At 41.5% G+C, this 19222-nt stretch overlaps 2 protein-coding genes across 9 annotated transcripts in view; one reads left to right on the top strand and one right to left on the bottom strand.

The window, feature by feature from the left end:
• The window catches only part of ADGRB3 (adhesion G protein-coupled receptor B3), a 644987-nt gene extending 628386 nt beyond the window's left edge, over positions 1-16601 (bottom strand). For 3 of the 8 annotated variants that reach the window (XM_070584840.1, XM_070584842.1, XM_070584844.1), the window contains exons 1-2: positions 15850-16190; positions 12412-13183 (exon numbers count right to left, since the gene is read on the bottom strand). In XM_070584840.1, coding sequence (XP_070440941.1) covers positions 12412-13168 — 757 coding nt within the window. In that variant the 5' untranslated portion in view covers positions 13169-13183; positions 15850-16190. Of the gene's footprint in view, positions 1-12411; positions 13184-14291; positions 14458-15849 lie in introns of all 8 variants that reach the window. The other 5 variants (XM_070584841.1, XM_070584843.1, XM_070584837.1 and 2 more) reach the window with 4 other exon arrangements.
• On the top strand, positions 14897-17741 carry LOC139077194 (uncharacterized). Its single transcript, XM_070583912.1, has 4 exons — positions 14897-14930; positions 15623-15825; positions 16190-16930; positions 17037-17741. The coding sequence occupies exons 1-4, from the start codon at positions 14897-14899 to the stop codon at positions 17166-17168; spliced, it is 1110 nt and encodes a 369-aa protein (XP_070440013.1). The 3' UTR covers positions 17169-17741.
• Positions 17742-19222: the final 1481 nt, after the last annotated feature.

The following is a 19222-nucleotide window of genomic DNA, read 5'->3' as shown; positions in this document are numbered from 1 at the left end:
AGTAATTACAAGCTCCCCATGAAGAACCACAGAAATATCTGTTTACCACAAACACCTACACGTATATTGATAACAGAGTCTGTAGACATTACTGCAATATGGAATCTAGATCAACATCTGTAAATCACAGCCTAAGTATCTGAAAAAAAGGAAGAAGAGAACAAAGGAGGAAGGGAGGGAGGAAGGGAAGGAAGAAAACAGAGAAAGGAAGGGAGGACAAAGAGGAAGGGAGTAGGACAAGTTTTTATCTTTTAGCAAAAATTACCAGCCAACATGAATGTTTTCTACTTAGTTCTGTGACAAGCATGACTCAGCAAAAGACCACAATAGTCTCTGTTCTAGGTAAGTTTGAAAATATAGAAAAACTCATTAATTTTTTAAATAAGTGTTGAAAGAATGGTTTCTTGTAATATAAACATACAGTTATCATAGTTATTTTAGTATTAATTTTAATTAGGCTAAAACAATAACATATTGATAAACAATACCTAAAATGAGTTCCAGAGTTTTGCTGGCAATAAATTCAAATACAGCTACTCCAGAATACATTGTAGAATATGTGGGTGAGTTCCTCCCCCCAGAATCTCATAGACGGACACAGCCATAGCAGCATCACGGCTGTGTCACATCCCCGTGCACCTGATCACCTTTAGCACTATCGATCAGCACCACCCCCTAGACTCCGCATCACTTAGACTGCAGGCTAGGCTGCAGTAACAAAGACAAACCCCAAATTCCCACGGTCTTAAAACAGAAAAAGTTCCTTGCTCGTGCATCACAACCATTACAGATGGGCAAGGGCATGGGGCAGGGGTCTCCCCTCATTTCAGTCATTTAAGGACTCAGGCTGACAGAGGAGCCCTTTCTCTCTCGGTACAGGTCTTAGCACCAGAGGTAGAGACCTTCCTGGTCTCACTCCAGCAATGAAATGATCCAGCTCAGAAGCGACAAATGTCACTTTTGCTCCCAACTCATTGGCCAGAGCCATTCATATGACCCCATCCAACCACAAGTGGTCCAGGAACACAATTCCTACGTGTGCTCAGAATGGTAGAAGGCTGGAACTATTTGATGAAGAACATTAATGACACCTCAATTATCCACTCCTATCTATGGAACGTCAATGTTAACAAGCTTTTTGTCGTTGTTTTAATAAGCTCTCTTCAGTTCTGGATTTCCATTACATGTGAACAATCAAACGTCTCAAAATAATTTTCAGTGCCCTAGTAACTAGTTTATTCCAAGTAGTTTGACAGTTTGCAACTGAACTATTTGGCGATTAACAAAACAATAAGGAAGAGAGAACAAATAACACTCAAATAAATTACATTTATAAAGACTTAAAATTAGGGCTTCTGAATATTTGTCAATTTAACTTTAATTGATCCAAAGAAATTCTAAAATAACATTTTTATTTACCTAGGTAACCTAGTGTGTGAGCAAGAAATATGACTGGAATAGCAAATGTACAGAAGGGTTGGGAACCTAGAGTGGAAGAGGTTTAGGATTCAGAAAACTAGAGAGAAAGATGGAGAATTGTCACACTCATCCTGAGGCCCCACAAGGAGCCACGGAACTGACTCCAGAGAGACTGATGGACGCGTTTACATAACAGGCACTAGAGATGGGTCATGAGCAGGTTTCTTATCAGACAAGTGTGACAGAGAAAGGAGAAGGGGTGAGGGTCTCACCTCTGGTCTAAACACAGCATGATTTCATTATACTGAAGTCCTCAAGCCAACGGCAGAGACGCTAAAGCCTGGCAGGAGACAGCAGATGCCCACCTGACTGGATGACATGGCAGAAAGGTGACAGAGAATGCTCATGGGATGCTGCCCGGAAGGCATCGAAGCTGCCTGAGAGGCGCGAGAGCAGGCTGAGGGCTTGCGCGAGGCACCGTGCCTACCGTGTGGGGTGGGGAGGAGCAGGGCACGGAGAAAAGGAAGCACAGATCCGTGGGCCAGAGGAGCCCACACAAATGATGGTTTTTCTTCTAAGCAAAATGCACCAAAAACACAACGGCAGTTCTTACACGTTCTTGGTGATCATAACACTGGAAATATTAGTTTCTCTAAGGAAGCAGGTTTCTAACATTAATTTCTCACATGTGGCTCCACACGGAAGCTTCTAAGATTTATAGTTCCGCCGCGGTTTTTTCGAGCAGAGCTGCCTCTGGAGCCAACGTGGGAGGAGAGGAGAGGCTGACCATGCACGGCTCCCGGCCTCCTGGCCACTTCTACCCAAGCAGCTCTATTTTTTAAAATCTGTGTTATATATTGGCTTTTATTTAGAAAAAATGCTCCACTGCTAAGAAAAAAAAGTTGTATTAATTCACAAGCTACATGTGTGTGTTTCTTCCGCCTTCATCAGTTCTTACTACTTAGTGGATCAATTTCTATCCTGCTTCCAAACTCCCCTCCTGCCCTGTCTGTGGTTTCTGTGGTCTCGGGAATGCAGAGGCCAGAGGCAAGCACAGGTAACATTTATTATGCCTCCAACGCACATGTGCTGTTTATCAGCAGCTGCACACCACAGTATAGTCATGAGAAAATTGCAGGGAAGGGCAGATTTTAATATATTACAGGCTAAGGTGTTCAACAGTGTGCTCCACAGCTATTTACTTCACCATATTTGAAAGTAAAGAGCATTAAAAAAGAAAAAAACCCACCACCACTGTACTTGGTTAATTTCTCAGGCACCACTTAAAAAATACATACTGTTTGCCCTTCAAGCTACAAAAACCAAGGCCAGCCAAAGAGAGCTGACCACAGGCTGACACATCTGTAAAGGAAGCTGACCTCCCTGGGAAGCCAAAATAAACTGAAATTTCTCAGTCTACTGTGCAGAAGCAGGGCTCTGAAAGCCTGCCAGATTTATGTGGAAAGATTATATAAAGTAAACAGATTTTTGTCTTCCCAAGGTGCCCTCTTTTCCACATTACAATTATTATGAGTAGCAAACAAGAAATATTTCCCAAAGCACCCAGTATAATATTTGTTATGTACTACCTATTCAAAAAATCATAAAGTTCTCTTTCAAGAGAAGTTCAGAAAAAGACGGTAGTTTTTTCTGTTTGGGGGGGGGCGGTTTTGCAAGTTATTTCACCTGTTCCTCTCAGGATCCTTCCTTGATGTGAAAGGCAACAAATAGATAAACACAGAGAAAAAGTAAAAAATAATTTTCTTTATGAAACTCTAAGGGCAAACTTGGGCAAACTTTGCCTCAATTCCTTTTGTGAAACGAAACAAAGAAGGAAAATGATGCTTTGTGTGTGTTTTGTCTTCATTTTGCTTTGAGAGAGACTGAAATTAACAGGCAAAATGAAACTTGGATTAGCAACTGAGACCCTGCTTTCATTTTATATTTCCAATTTTATAATGATACCAATTTAGAACTAAATCTTAATCTGTCAGGAATTTCTATGTTTCATATGGGAGGCTTAAAGTTATTTGTTTTTAATTATCAACTCAGAAACTTCTCTGACTGTCCAAGCCCATTCAAATATTCTGGGGTCACATGAACACTGAAAGAAATGTGTATATGATGTATATGAATGTATACGTATTACGTAACTTAAAAACAAGCCAAACAATCAAAAAACCAACAGCCTTGCTGAAAAAACACCTGGAGGGTCTACACTCAATCGAGTTATTAAGATGAACACAAACCGATACTGAGTGAGCATTAAATGTAAAAAATATCATTTCAACTGAGCTAAAAATAAAATGGCTAAGTGATTTTAATTTTCATTAACTCAGTTCATTAAATTATTATTCTTTCTTTCTCTGTTTACTTGGGCTGCTCTCTATGCCAATCTGTAGAAGTACTAATTAGTACAGAAGACCTTTTGCACATTAAAAGGAAGTATTGAAATTTAAAACACCAGCAGTTTCAGACCAATGTCATAAGTAGTCAGAAATGACCTCACCACCAAAATTATACACCCCTCTATTAGTCAGGGTCCCAGTAAGAAGCAGATGGTGCCCCCAACTAAGGCAACTTAAGAGAATCAAGCATGGATAGTGCTTGGAGAAACCAAGGAGAGATGGTACAGTGCCCGGGGTTAGAAACAGTGGGAACCATTACTACCCACAAGCCTAGGGAATAGGAGAGAGTGGTTGCCAGACTCAGAGGTGAGCCCACCCGACAGAAGCTGTGACTTTCCATAGAGGCAGAGGGCCCTGATCTCAGCTCTTCACCCACCCTCAACAACATTCCTCTGTGTACCACAGAAGAACTAACAAATGTAAGATGACGTTATTTCTCCAAAACGCATATTTCTCTAGAAAATGATAATGAGATGAAAACCCAAGAAGGATCTTGCTAAATCGACTTAGTAAATCGAGACAGACTCTAAGCTTGAAACACATTGTTCTTTCAATTTAATGAGCTTAGACTGAAGGTCAATAGTTTTTTGAGACCTACATCACATTTGCTTAAATAATATACACCAAATAGAACAAAAATCTAATGAATGAAAGCTTTAACTTGCAGAGACTGGTCTGCATTCAGTAGCACAGCAAAATATACTCTGATTATTGTCCTGGCTAGACGCCAAGTAATTTCTTTTTACTGCTTAAATCTATGAAACAGTCCTAAATGAGGGTGTCTCTTTTACATTATAGAGATGGTGTTGAATGTAAACTCCAAGAACAGTTATGTTCAGTTGAAATGATGTTCCATCATATGTTTGCAGATTGGGATTCCATTAATCAGGAAGATCTGGTCTGGTTAACGCCCAAAGTCCTTTATGACTGAGAATTGGTGACTCGGATTCAAACGCTCTAGAAACAGAGGGAGTGAGAAGACCATAGCTCTGAAATTCTCTAGTTTTTCATTTGAACCAATTTGTATTAAAATTTTTAGAGAAAGGGAGACCACAGTACTTAGGCTGTTCTGTATACTCAGCACAAGTCAATGGAGCCAACAGCACAGGCCTCACACAGCGATTGCCCAAATAAATCAGTATCTGCGATAGGGCTTTGCAAACGGGAGAGCACCTGCTCAAAGTTAGACTTTACTATATTCCTCCAATTTATAAACCATTTTACTTCTTTATTGTCTTAGCAGTGATATGTAGATGATGTTTCTCTTTAAAAATGTGTTTACTGGAGAACAAATTATTACTATTTAGATTTGCAAGTGCAGAAATTAATTTTTTATCAAATTTTTAAAATTACCTTAAAAAGGAGGAACACCAGTAAAAATGTCATGAAATGAATAATGTATACTACTTACCCAGTATGAATTACCCAGGAGAGCAAATCTTTCTGTGACACTGCTATCACCTTAACATATTTATTGCTAAAAAGTGATTTCACCAAGGTAGCTTTCTCTGGTTGAGTCCATAATTGTTTTAATGCTTTGTATTATGTCTGAGCGCATTTAAATTGCATTCTAAATGTTGTAATCTGGTTCCATCAGTGTTCTAATGTCTTTTCCATGCACATATTTGTTCTATTTTCCCAAACAATTCTCTGTCCCCAATGAAACTCGTTATCTAGAAGAAATAATTTGAGAATATAATATCCAGGATTATGTTAGAGGGTAGATTATTTCACTTAACATGGTAGCCATTTGCATTCATACATTTGCATTCAAACAGTAGCCATTTTACATTCATATCTTATAACCTGTTTCAAGCATAATGACTATGTGTTGGGGGTTGGTTATGGGAAAAATATATATCAGCAACCACATCAGATTTCAGAAATGACTTTTATTCACTCAATTAATTTTGAGATAAACAGATGCCTACTGATGTATTTACTATAAATTTGTTACTTATTGCACTTTCTGTGCAAACCTGAAATACAGGACTTATTAACCTTTAACAGATATGTAGACAGGTCATTCTCTGCAAGTGAGCAAAATTCCTGAATGACAGTTGAAAGATAATTGAACACAGCATTTAGCATTTTATGGAGTCTCTTGGATGGCATTTTCTAATTTTGCTTTAAGAAAATATCAGAATCTTCAAATGAGTACTAACAAAAGTTTTTGTTTTCTTTTCAGTATCTGAATATGTAAGATTTTGGGGGAATCTTGGGGTTCACTGGTCTGTAATAACTGATAACAATTCGGTGGAAAAAATTCCAAAAAGTCCTACTTTTTCCCATCTGGCTATAATGGACATATATTTCAAGATAATCCCTTTTCAAAACAGATCTCAAAACATGAACTTAATTTTGCATAATGTGGCAAAGAATAAAATACTTGGAAACTGTTTAATTTAAATGGCTTTGCAGGCTCTCAGCAATGATATCCAGAGGACAGCTTCCCAGGCCCAGGATGACTCACCCACCATGAGCTCCATCTATTTGCTGAATTAGTCACGCCTCCACCAACACAAAGGTACGGCAATGCCGCCTTTCCTTCATCTCATACAAAACAGACATACATTCCAGAGGCTTAATGATCCCTTGTCAAATGCCCTAAACTGCTAAATAAGTTCAAATATTAAAGGACAAGCTCCTTCATTATTTATTACCAATTCTCTATCAGTTATAGCCAAAAGATAAGAATAAAAAAGAGGTTTCAACAACGAAATTGAGGACCTACTATAGCTAGAGCAATAGACCAAGTGTTTCACGTGTGCAACCTCATTTAACAGAACGCTCTGCTACGGCAGGTTAACGAGTCGAGCTCAGCCCAGCTCAGTCACTTGTCAAAGATGCTACTGGTCGGCTGAGTCACTGTAGGGACCCAAGTACATCTTACACCAAAACATCCCTTTTCATTCATTTCAAAGAAGTGACACACTTAGAAAAATTGAATACCTCTCCGATTTTTATTAGTTAATTGAATTGGGAACAAATTTCCACAGGGCTGACAGGAACTAAAGTATTCCAAGCCATTAATTTCATTAGAGTTTTTTTAAATACATGACGTCATTTCCTGTCCTCCTGTGCCCTGAGAAACAAGTATTACTAACCTAATCTGAGAAGGGGAAAGCAGTAACACAGAATAACACAGGCATGAGGAAGAGCAGATTCAAACTCAGCTCTCTCTGGTTCAGGACCTTAAAACCCAGAGCATGCTACTTTGAAAAAGTAAGAAAAGTTAATTTTTGAATGAACATTGATTTCAGATCCAAGGCCAAGATGACTTTTATAGGTAATATATAGCACACTGATTCTAAAGAATATTATACTTTACAAAAGTATTCAGTTTAATAATAAAATTGCTTCTTTTACGAAATGAAGTAAATAAAGTCAGGCATGAAGCTGGATTCTAAGTAAAATTCCCATCTCAGTTTTGGAAGAAGACTAACCTGCAGTATATTTATTCCATAGCTATCATAAAAACCCACAGAAATATGCATCTTGGCACACATGTGCAAGTATGACATGCATGCATTGGGCACACAAATTTTCATGTTACTATTTATAGTCTCCAAATAATATGATGCCATGTAATGGAGTTGTGTTTCATCACCTACTATGTGTATGAGCTACTCCCTAAACTGTTTGACAAAACTCTAAAATGACAAAACTAAAAATTACGGCATTTTACTTGACCAGGCCTACAATTTTAGTAATATTCTACTATCACAGTATTTATAGATCATGACCAGGAGAGGACACAGAAGCACTGAACTTGACATGAAAATATTCTTTTGCTCTTTCTTGGAAAAGGTTTGCATATATCTCTCCTCAAACTGTGGAAGAGAGGATTTGGGAAGGGTCCTTACCGTAGAAGCAATGTTACAGTCAGAAGAGAGAAAAGCAGAGAGCAATGAAGACAAACAGACAGAACTGGCAAATTCTCTTATCACTTTTTTTGTATACAGCCAGGTATAGAAAGTTATATTTATCATTACTCTCTTAAAATAAATATATATGAAAGTAAGAATATTGCTCAATGACTGCATTCTTCTTGTTCTTTTAAAAACATTATTAAATAATACCTTGAGATCAGGAGCTGGTATAAATAATACATTAATGGAACTGGAAATTATATAAATGGTAGCCATCTTGCCCTAAAAAAAGAGAAAGTAAAAGGTGGCCGCTTTCCCAAAATGATGTATTTTTATTCTTTTGATAGTACCAATTTATTGCTATCTTTCCTCTGGAGATCTTTTTTTGTTTTATTCATTTAACATTCACTTCAACCAATATTTACTGAAGCTCTGTTAAGACTGTTCTAGACAATTCAAAGACCCAGTCATTATACTTGAGGAATTCCCAAGTCTAGTGGAGGGAGACAGAAATATAAATGGACGATACACTGCATTATGATAAATGCTAGAAGAGAAGTACAGTACATGCAAAGGCCTATGGGATCCAGCCAAGGGACAGGGCAACTGTCAGGCTCTGATTCAAGGAACAACAGACTCAGTCTATCTTTCTACATCCTGATAAAGGGTGTGGGCTCATGGCGGTCATTTACAAAGGAAGTAAGATCAATGGAGGGTAGAGAGCAAGGTGGAAGGTGGCTCAGACAATGATGAGAGCAAAATGAGCAAAGGTAGGAAGAAATGAGAACACTGAGAGAGACACAAATTGTTCTAGACGACGAATATGTGCGTAAAGATGCAAACACACACCAACTCGAGCTAGATTTTACACTTCCCTTGGGTGGTAGAATATCAAGGATTAGAAGAAGCAGAATGAAAAGACAAATGAATGTGTGTATTCAGATTTCCTGGAATCTATACAGGGATTCCCAACCTCCCTGCACATAAGTAGCGCCATTGATGTAAGTAGAAAACAAAGGTTCCATTAAGGCTGATTATGTGACTTAGAGACCCCGGGGTGGAATTCTTCTGCCCTAACTGCTTTAATTATTTATTTTAAACAAAGGAGTAAGAAATAAGATCTAATCTCACCTTTCATATTTTAGCCATATAGCCCACAATTACCTTTGGTAAAAGAGTCCTATAAAATATAATAAAGACCTCAGGAATAAATGCCAGCCTCTCTTCAGACTTATATCTGAAAATGAGGTAAACAGCAACGTTATTCCAGTTTTCTTTTAAAATAAAAGTTATATACACAATATGCACACAATTTCTTTTTAAATAGCTGCCTGAAATAAGACGTTATTATTTTTAAAATGCTTCATTTGGTCGATTTACTTTTTTATCAAATTTTTCAAAAATTATTTTGAAATTTTTTCAAAATTTTTCATAATTTTCAAAATGTCACATAAAAATCAGGGAATGGGTTTCTACAATTACATGCCAGTGTCAAGTATGATCTTAAATAGGAAGATACTTGAATGTACAAAACTTTAACCCTGCAGTGAAGCCTCAGTCCAATAATTTACTTTTATCGTGTATTCAAGATGACGTGCAATTGTTGGTGTTGTCACTACAAACAGTGATAGTTTTCTTCTTGGCATTTTCTAGCTATGAAATCTTCAGTCCCTGAAAGTATTATTAAGAAACATTTCAGTAAAAATCCTACCTCAAAATTGACATCCCATTCCTGGGAGCCTACAGTTTTCTCAAATAATAACTAAATATGATTCTGTGATTCCAATGGACGCATTGAAAATACTCAGCATTTGGTATACCTTTGCCATCACCATTAGCATCACACAAAACAATCTGGAATTGCATCTACTGAGTGTAAAGACTCTTTTGTCAAATTTGTGCCACTTCTATGATGTAACAAACGTGGAAAATATTTCTACTCAAGGTTTTCTGGGTCAGTACTCACTATGGTGAATAAAATGGGAGTCAAATACTGTGCAGAATAATCTTGTATTTATTCCCTTAATGACTTACAGGAGAGTTTGACTAATTTTCCATAAAAAATCAAAATCATAAAGTAATACAAAGTATAAGTGGAATTTTTAAAATCTCATTTTAGAAGCTGGGATTACATGTTACCATATAAAGTGAAGATATTTTAGAATAAAATTAGACATGAGTAGCACAATTATATGTAACTATTGACCTCGAGCCCTGTGAATATCATTATGTGATAGTTTATTTGAAATGGTATTAAATAATTCTTTCATAAGATTTTATATATTATTTATACCAAATATTTAAGATTTAATATGCTTTCCATAAATTTGAGTAAGTTAAGAGTCTGCAGATTTTCACATGCCTTTCCTACAATGCAGTGTAGCCTAAAAGGCCTTCTTTGGATGAGGTAAGGAGTGCTGTATATATTTTATAAGAATTACTTACAAATGCATCAGCTACAATTATGTCATCAGGAATTACTTATCCCTGCCTTTCTGACTCAGAATACCCAAACAATTAAAGAGCACAAATCTCAAATACAGAGAATACAGGCTCTGCAATTTTACCGATACAACATATATCCTTCCCTTGTTATATAAACTTTTCTTGGTTCAGCTCTATTCCCATGCTAACAATTTGAATATCATTATTTATTTGTCTATGGTGGTATTCCTTTCTCATTTTGCCAGCTAATTAGCCAAAAGAAATATACATTCTCCCACATGATTTATACATCTAATGTCTAAAATCACTCTTATTCTTAGTCATTCACAAAACAAATGGCTATCTAGTCCAAATTCTATAAATCTCAGAATGGTCCTGAGCCACATCTCATGATCATGACCAGCAAAATCTTTAAAAATCATGCTTAATGTGCACACAACAACTTTTTGTCACTTGCTACCATTCACACAAAAGGGTTGCAAGCTGGATTCACTTTCCACTGTCATCAGCAGTCAATTTGATGATAAAATTCTAACCTCTGAACAAACAAATTTTCCAAATTTCATTAAAACAACAGTAAAACAAGCAAACCAAAACTAGTTTCTGGCGTTAATTGTCTTATTAGCCAGCCTGTACCATCACATTTTCAGCGTGTGCTGCAGCTTCTTCTTCTCAGGGACTCTAATTAGTTTTAAATGGTGTTAAATACCATCCCCGCAGTTGCAAGTGCTTCTCTGGGATTTTTACTAGAGAAAAGAACTCCTGTAATTTAAAACCACTTTGTTTTCTTCAGTCACAGCTGTTAGCAAAACACTGACCTGTGGAAACCTGAAAGGGTTTCGCCCCTCTCATTGCCATCAGCCTGCATTTATTCCTAACAAATCTTTTCCGCTCCAACCATCGCTCTGCATAATTCCCATCCCCCAAACTGCCTTCGGCAGAGAATTCGCATTTAGCTAGTCAGGCCCGTCTCTCTCTCTTTCCCTCCCCTCCTTACAAAGCCTTGGCTACCCTTAAAGAAAATTCTCCAACAACGTGTCAATTTTATATTGGCCACAAAGACAACTTCTGTTGGGGGAGGGGGAAGAAAGAGGGACTGGAGCTTGTCTGTCCCTTTCCACAAACAGGGATCTTTGTGGCGATCAGAAAACATTTCCTGCATAAAAAATCAACAGACTCTCTGGTTGCAGGGTTGGGGAGCAAGAAGGAGTATGTATCAGCCATGTCCTCAAACGAATGGAACACATCCAGTAACCTTCCAAACAGGAAAGTCATTTTCTCAAAATATGTAGCTTTCTTGTATTATTAAACGTAATCCACAAGCTCAGATCCTCTGGGAGCTCCCCGACCCGCGACAGGGTGGAAGCTATAAATCACTCCCCTACTTTCTCTTTTTCCTCCGCATTTCCGTTGCACTGTTTTTTCCATCCAGCTCATCTCTGACATGCTCCCTCTCTCCTGGTGTATATCAACAGGGGACCAAGAAGATAAGAGCAAAAATCACGCAAGAGGGAAGTCAGCCTCTGTTTTAACTCGGCCCTCCTTCGCTGCCCCTGCGTGACCTCAGGGCCAGGAGACCCCAGAGTGTGCGCCCCCGGTGGGGTTCTTGACCCACCAAAGAGCGGCGAGCCCGTGGGCTCAACTGTGCAGAGCATCTTAAACACAATCCCCGGCCTGCGGAAGAGGGGGCGCCCTTGTGTTCACGTGTCAGAAAGTCTTTGGGTCCAAACAGTCTTGCTATTGAATTTGCTTCACCTTTTAGTCTTGGCGCCCCAAGTTCAAACCTGGAGAGGGGGTCGTGCATGAGAGCGTGGGTCAGAGAGGGGAAAGGAGAGAGGAAGTGAATGGGGACTTTTTGCTGTGCTGGGGCCGAAGGCAGAAGTCTACAAATGCATTTCACGGGTGTCATGTGTGACAGTGTATGAGTGGGTCTCCCCCGGGGCTGCAGCCTATAAAGGCCTCCTTCTCCTTGCTCATCAACCTCCACTCAAACTCACTCCACGTTTCGGCATCTCTTTTCTCCTGAATAGTCCACCCGCATTTCCTGGGCATGCTGCTGAGAGCTAGCCCATCCTCCCTGCCCCATCTCTAAAATCTTGAAATCCTAAAACTAGATTAAGAGACCTTTACCACTGAAGATCACAAATCAAATGAATCCAAGGATGACAGAGTAAAGGAGCAACGATTAGGCCCTGCGCTGCTGGAGCCCTGTTTAACTCAATCCCCCGCCCCCAGTGCCCTCCATCCCCTCTCTGCTGGGCACTCACCTTCTTTGGGCGGTCGCTTGGCCTCCCTGGTAAGATTGCAGACCTGGGTGGTTTGCAGCTCCTGGGTCAGGCAGCCCTCGGTCTGCTCATTCAGGGGTAACACCACGTTATTTAACAAAACCAGCGACTGCTCGTCGATCCCCCACTCTCCCAAATGCTGAGGGCAGGTGCATTTTGTATACATGATCCCACAGGATTCTGTTCTCCCATTTTCTGATTTTAAGCAGCTCTCCAACCAAGTGCATAATACATGGCAACCAAACTGGCTTGGGCTCACCTTGTTCAATACCAAAAACTCAAAAAAAGATTTCTGATCTTCTTCCCCTTTTTTCTGTAATCCTGGGAAATCGGTTGGAAATACCCGACGTATCTGAATAAAATTTTTATCATATTGTAGAAAAACGAAAGCATTCTTGGAATTGCAGAGTTGCATTATAGAATGATTCTTTCTTAAAAGATCCTTTATCTTTTCATGGGAAAAATGATCAAACTGATAAGCCAAGAGGGAAAAGTTAGAGCAGCTAAGGTCCTTTTTGGAAAATTTCAGGTAAATGCTATATTTGGTTGGATCTGGATTTTCCAGCGTCCAAGTGCAGTTTGTGAAGTTTTTGGGAAACATTTCACTTACAGAATACGATCCATAAATGACTCCCTTCACCAAAGTTGAACACCAGAAGTCTTGGGCAGCATTAAATCCAAACATAACCAGGAGATAGGTGGAAAATATATAAATCAGCAGGTTACGAACAGCCTTCATCCTATGTCATTTGGCCTGTAAAAATGGCAATGAAAGTAAAATGCAAGTAGGAGTCTACGCACATTGAAAAAGAAACTCCTTCCAATATGACAGCCAGCTGTTTTCAAGATTTCAGTAAAAAACCCTTTTTAAAAGAAGGGCAGATAATTTCTATTTTATAACGCCGGAAAATTATCTGTTGCTGTGTGAACAGCGCCCTCACGTGGTCATTCACAATGGCCAGTTCTCTACATTCGATTTAAAAATATTTAACAGATTATTAATAGGAATGCTCTAATTTATCTATCAGATTTCCTCCAAGTTTATTATGATTATATTGAAAGAAGAGGAAAAATATGTTTTCTAAAATCCCATAGCCTAAATGTTAATTTTTGAAATATTTTTAAGCAACCTATACAACCTTCTGTCTCCCTCAGTCCTCTGCCTGCAGTAAACATCAGCACACAAAATCTAATCTGATAATCTGGGAACAGCTGTCACCACATTATTTCTTTTCTCTTAAATGTGAAAAATAATTACGATAAACGATAGCCACAATTTTAAAAGCACAAATGAAAATTTGTTGCAGATGAAATAGCATCTCCCAAATACCCCTACTTGTCTTTGCAGGGGCTGCTGTGGGAACTGATGGGGAATTCCATGCAAAAATACCATCACCAGCATTCATTCATGTGGCTGAATGGAATTTTAAAACCATCATCTGAGAAAGGGCATGGAGGGGTAGAGACATAGGGAAGACGTTGTTGGACATCACCATTGAGAAGCAGGATTTAGGGCCGTCATTTCAATGTGACATGCCCTCTCGGGATACGTAAAGTGGATCACTGTATTAGGATCTGTATCCAAAGGCGATGTCAGTGAAAAATCCCGGAACCACAGTAATTGAGCTGGCTTCACTCTTTTAAATGTTTTGTTTTTTTTTTTTTAAATTATGGGTATTTTATCTAGAGTTACCTACTGTAATTTAAGATTTACACATGGCAGATAAAAGATACTAGCGTTTTCTTTCCTAGCAGATTTCAGTTACGGAACTGCTCCCTTTCCAACAACAGCTCCACAGCTCCTCTTCTTTCTTTTTTCTAACCTGGCCTTGCATAAGAAAGTAAGCCTTGGTTATATTTACCTCTGTAAGTTGTTATCCAAAAATAACTTGAATTTTTTTCAGCTTTAACCTTTAAGAAGTTATTTCTTAGAATAAATGACACTGCTTTTTTGTTTAGCCTTTGAGCTGAGAAAAGTGATGCCAAGTTAATTTTAAAAGTCTTTAGGCTGCAGTCTCTTCCACTGTTCTGTAAACAGAGACAGACATACAGACACATAGATAGTTAAGAGTTTTCATGTCTTTGCCTGGGTCTTCTCTGAACCAAAGGATAAAACCACTTCCTTCCCATTGCATAACACACACCAACGCATGCACACGGGATCCAGGGACTGAAGTCACTGAAGACAGGTCTGCATTCTCCAGATCATAATCCACATTCTATGTCTTGCTATGGCAAAAGCAGCCCCAACTCTAAATTTCTATAAAGCAGCAGTTTAAAATAACGAGAACTGTTGGGACTACCAAAACAGTGTTGTCTGTTTCAAGCACACAGCTCAATGAATAATGCACTTCCTTCCTGAGAAAATAAAGCCAACGAGCATCTAAAGGTTAACAAATAGGGGAAGTTGTAGGAAATTCTGGAAATAATTTCCCCTTTTTTTTTTTGCTGTAGCACTTTGCAGGCAATGCAGGTCTGCGCAGTGTTCTTCAGGATAGAGTGTAGGCGTTGAGAGCCAATGTGACAATAAGTGCCTAAATTAGGAATTCCATCCATGAAAGGGGGCTTCGTTTTATAATCGGTAACTCAAAAAGAGGTCGTATTGCTTTTCCTAATGAAATTCGGTACTTTTGCTTCCATTTATTCGACAGTGCTTGTCTGCATTGCTGTGCTCATCCAGGCTCAGAAAGAGCGAGGAAACAGCTCTGATCTCACTTTCAGGCCTGCTCAAGGGAGCCCCCTCAACAGAATGCTCTTTATTCTCACCATTAAGCTTTGGTTTACAGAGTCTTGTTTTACCCTAAATAATCAAAAATGAATCATTGAACTCTGCCCGCCCCACAGCCCCCCACTTCAAGGCCAGTTCACACAATTTTATTTCCCTCTTTAAGGAAGAAAGAATGGGGTGAGGGGTGTCTAAAGGCTGGCCACTGAGGTCTGAAGGATGTTTTTATTTCTTTCTTTATGTGTCTCCCACTGAGAAGCAAACCGGCGTTTAGTTTAGCTATTCTCAAACTGATTTTCTGCGTGACACTTTAGTTTAGTCGAACCTAGACGGCGCCATCACTCCACTGAATTTTTTCCCCAATGGAAGACCCACTGCCTCCCCTTATCTTAACTTCCTTCTAACCTAAAATTCCGCCCCCCCCCCCCCAAAATTACCCCAGTCACGCACAACCGTCCGATTTTCTAGGTCTCCCTGCCTGTTCCTTCCGACCCAGCGCCTCTCCTGAAAGCCAGACTTCTCTAACTTTTCAGCTGCGGCGTTTAAGTGAATGCAGACAGGCGGGTTTGCTCGCGGCCCCTCCACCTGCCAGCAGCAGCCCTGCCTTCTTGTCCTCCCTCCGCAAACGCCTAGCCCCAAGCTCCTCGGTGGCGACCCCTGGTAGAGGGAAGGTGACCCTGGACCCCCGTCCTTACCTTCCACTCCGAAAGCTCTGGGAGGCTCTTGCTCTAAGACACCAGCACAGGCACGCGTCCCAGCAACAGCGACGGAGAGACTCCCCTTCGGTCCCAATCACCGTTGCCCATTTTCCCCGGCTCAGCTTCAAAAATCAGGATTTATTTTTTTTAAATGCACACATAAGAAAAGAAAAGATGCGGGGAAATCAAAGAGGAGAGGGGTGGGAGAAAAAAAAGCCTCCAGGACCCCCGAGCCTGACGCCGTATCCAACTGAATCGAAGCTCCAACGGGGGGGAGGGGGGGGGACGGACCCCCGAGGAGAGACTCTAAGAAAACGAAAAAATGCAAGTGGCTTAGGAGCGAGGATGTGTTTTGCTAAATCTACCCCTCAACAAACCGAGGAGCCAAGAAGCAAAGAAATCGCTGAGACGCGAACTGAGTGGCGGCGGCGGCGGCTCCGGCAGCCGGGTCGGGGCGGCGGGTTTAGTGCAGGAGAACCGCGGTCGGATCGCCAGGCTCGGCTTAGGCTGTCTCCTCTCTCCGCTCTCCTCCCTCCGCCTCCTCCCCCCGCGGGTACTGATGGACGGACGGCGGCTAAGGAGAGGGAAAAATCCGCGGCTGCTGATGTCGGAAAGCTGTTTGAATGCCCAGCGAGGAGGGAGGCGCGAGAGGGAGCGAGATAGTAAAGCTCTGTCTCGGGCGTGCGCGGGGCGCGCGGCGCTCGCTCTCCCCGGGCGCGCCGGCCACCCGCGTGCTCGCAGCCCCGCGCGCCCCCGAGCCCCGCGCGCCCCCGAGCCCCGCGCGCCCCGCGCCGGCTCCGGTGCGGAGCGCCCGGCGGCAGGCCCGAGGCTGCCCGCGCGCCCCGCGGCCGCTGCGCCCTCCCGGAGCTCGGGCCCCTCCCGAGAGCGCGGGCGGGTGCGAGTGCGCGGGCTAGGGGGCGGCGGGCGGGAGGGGGCCAGGCGGAGCTCCAGCCCTGGCCGCGGTGCGCCTGCCCGTCACGGCTTCTCAAAACCCAGCACGTCCCGAAAGCGCGATTTTCTGCGTCTGGGAGGCTTGTGCATCCTCAGTTCCCACCGCTGGGGCTGGCGGCGAGCGACTGTAAGAGAAACTCTGGGAGGCGAGGCCTGGGGGCTGCGCAGGACGGGAGGGCGGCTCGGCGGGGTGGGAAGTGAATACAGGACTTGACGGTCTTTCTTTCTTTTAGCGCGGACCTGTCGCAGCCGACGAGCTGTCATTTCAGCAGCGGGATTCGGAGGAATTGATGGTCAGCGGCGAGCGCGGGGGGCACCACCTCGGCTGCCGAGCTGCGGCGTGTCTCCGGGCGGAACAATCCTAGTTTTTCTCAGCGAGGCTGCAATTAACATCTTATTTGTTCTGGCTAGATACAGGCTTTGTCAGCACCGCGGTGCGGCGACCGAGGTTGGGCATCTTGCATTGCTTTCTGCATGGCAATGGGATCATGGTTGTGGGGTCTAAACTTTTGTTTTGTGTTCCTAATGTATCTGATTCTTTTTCAAGTTTCCCTAGTAACAGGTTTGGGGACGGGAGTGGGAAGAAACGGGGGAAAGGAGAGGGAGGAGAAACTACCAGATTCTCGATTTAGCAGGAAAAAAGGGATAAATTTCCACCACTCCCCACCTTTATGTGTTTATTTTTTTTTGCCTCCTAGACAGTTGGCTGACAAGTATTTGATGAACTAGCTTCACATACATGCTGCAAAAGGTCATTCGCCTACTGATTATGTCTCTGCTTGTAAACGCAGTTGGCGGTTTGCAAAACAAGTGCTGAAATCTTGTGCGGTGGGGTGGGGGGAGGAGACCGTACTGGGTAATTCGTGTAAAGTGCTGGAGTCCTCCTAAGGGTAAGTTGCTTGAGTGGCAGTTGAAGTTGAATAAACAATTTTCCATCATTTTTCTCTCCCTGCTTTTACTGCTGGTTTTCTTCTCTCGTTGTTCCTTTCCCGTGGGGCAATTGGATAGCCAAGAACATTTTTAAAGAGGATTCTAGTGAAAACAGGAAGGTGCCGATGATCTTTTATTCACCGGAGTAGTTTGAAATATTAAAGTTGGCCCTTTGCTGCTTAATACATAATTAATAGGGTGACCCTCTTCAAGGCTTTCTCTTCTAGGACAAGTGCTCAGAATAACACCCTGTAAGGGAAACAGTTAATCATTCCCCATCCAGCGGGCTTTCACCACGTTCCAGGAAAATTCACTGCTAAGAGCAGCCTGGGTGGCGTTTTGGTTTTCTGTCATTTGTGGTTCATTACAGTATTTTTTAGTCATTTAAGGGACCGTGAAAGTAAAATAACGTTTTATGACCGGGCATAATTCAAAACATTGTGTCTCAAGCAAATACATTTTCTTTTAAAAACAAACAATACTCAGCAATACAAAGGAGAAGCACATTTCATTTATTTCAACTTCCATAGAGATTGTAATTATGATATTTGTAAGACATTTTGGTGAGGTCTGTTATTTTGCCATGAGCAAAACTAAAGAGCTTAATGACAGATGTGGAAAAAAATAGAGAAAAGGAGAACGTTTTGCATGATTAGTACGTAAAAAGGAGAGGAATCATTGTGAGGTTGATCTTCTATTTTGCATCTAGTGGTTTCTCACATTATGCTTGAACACTGTCATTCTGATGTTTCTCAGAAAATCTTAGTCATGACACGGTGACATAACAGTAATGGCCAAAAGGGACAATTTAAAAAGCCTTAATTCTAAATGGAAAGGAGCACAAACTCCCAGGGTCATTTATATTCAAGGAGAAGGCAGGGCTGGGTCAGGGGAAGCCACCCTTCTATAGCACTTCACCCTTCACACTGGTTCCCATAACCTTCATAAATTGCAGGCTGCTGAGCCGGTCCGATGATGCTCCTGCCGGGGTATATTTATAGCAGATGATTTGTGGATGATAAATATGCCAAGCGAGACACAGTCTCCAAGAACCCCAGGCTGGTCTTGTTTCCTCAGGGGGTCATAATCAAGAATCACAAAAGAACCGTATATGGAGAATCTGGTCTGTGGACTCTGACAACAGCACAGTCCACAGGCGAAGTGAGGGAGAAGCACCCTATTTCACGTCTGCACTGCGTTCCATGTGAAGACACTGCTGACGTGTGGGCCCAACGACAGAGAGAGGGCAGCAGGTGACACACTTACATCAGAGGCTCTCTGTGTCCTTCCCTCCCTGCTGAGATGGGTCTGTTTTTATGCTTTAGTACATTTCAAAATCACCACTTCAAATTATAATTGTCGGCCTACATTGGCCTCTTTCCCAAGTCCATGTGTGTGTCTGTGTATATGTCTGCTGGTATACAAACATCTATATACACATATTTTACACGAAGATGCTTTATATGTCCATGTGTGTGTATATGCACAC

Source organism: Equus przewalskii, chromosome 19 (assembly GCF_037783145.1).
Source record: "Equus przewalskii isolate Varuska chromosome 19, EquPr2, whole genome shotgun sequence".
In the NCBI taxonomy this organism is placed as follows: Eukaryota; Metazoa; Chordata; class Mammalia; order Perissodactyla; family Equidae; genus Equus; species Equus przewalskii.
The sequence above is the reverse complement of the archived record's forward strand: the minus strand, read 5'-3'. Positions and strand labels throughout refer to the sequence as shown.

Bases quoted from the DNA above. Each gene is read 5' to 3' on its own strand.
- LOC139077194 (XM_070583912.1), top strand. From the start codon at position 14,897: ATGCAGGTCTGCGCAGTGTTCTTCAGGATAGAGT. The intron at 14,931-15,622 runs GTAGGCGTTGAG...CCGATTTTCTAG, and splicing joins AGTGTTCTTCAGGATAGAGT to GTCTCCCTGCCTGTTCCTTC. The intron at 16,931-17,036 runs GTAAGAGAAACT...TCTTTCTTTTAG, and splicing joins GGGGCTGGCGGCGAGCGACT to CGCGGACCTGTCGCAGCCGA.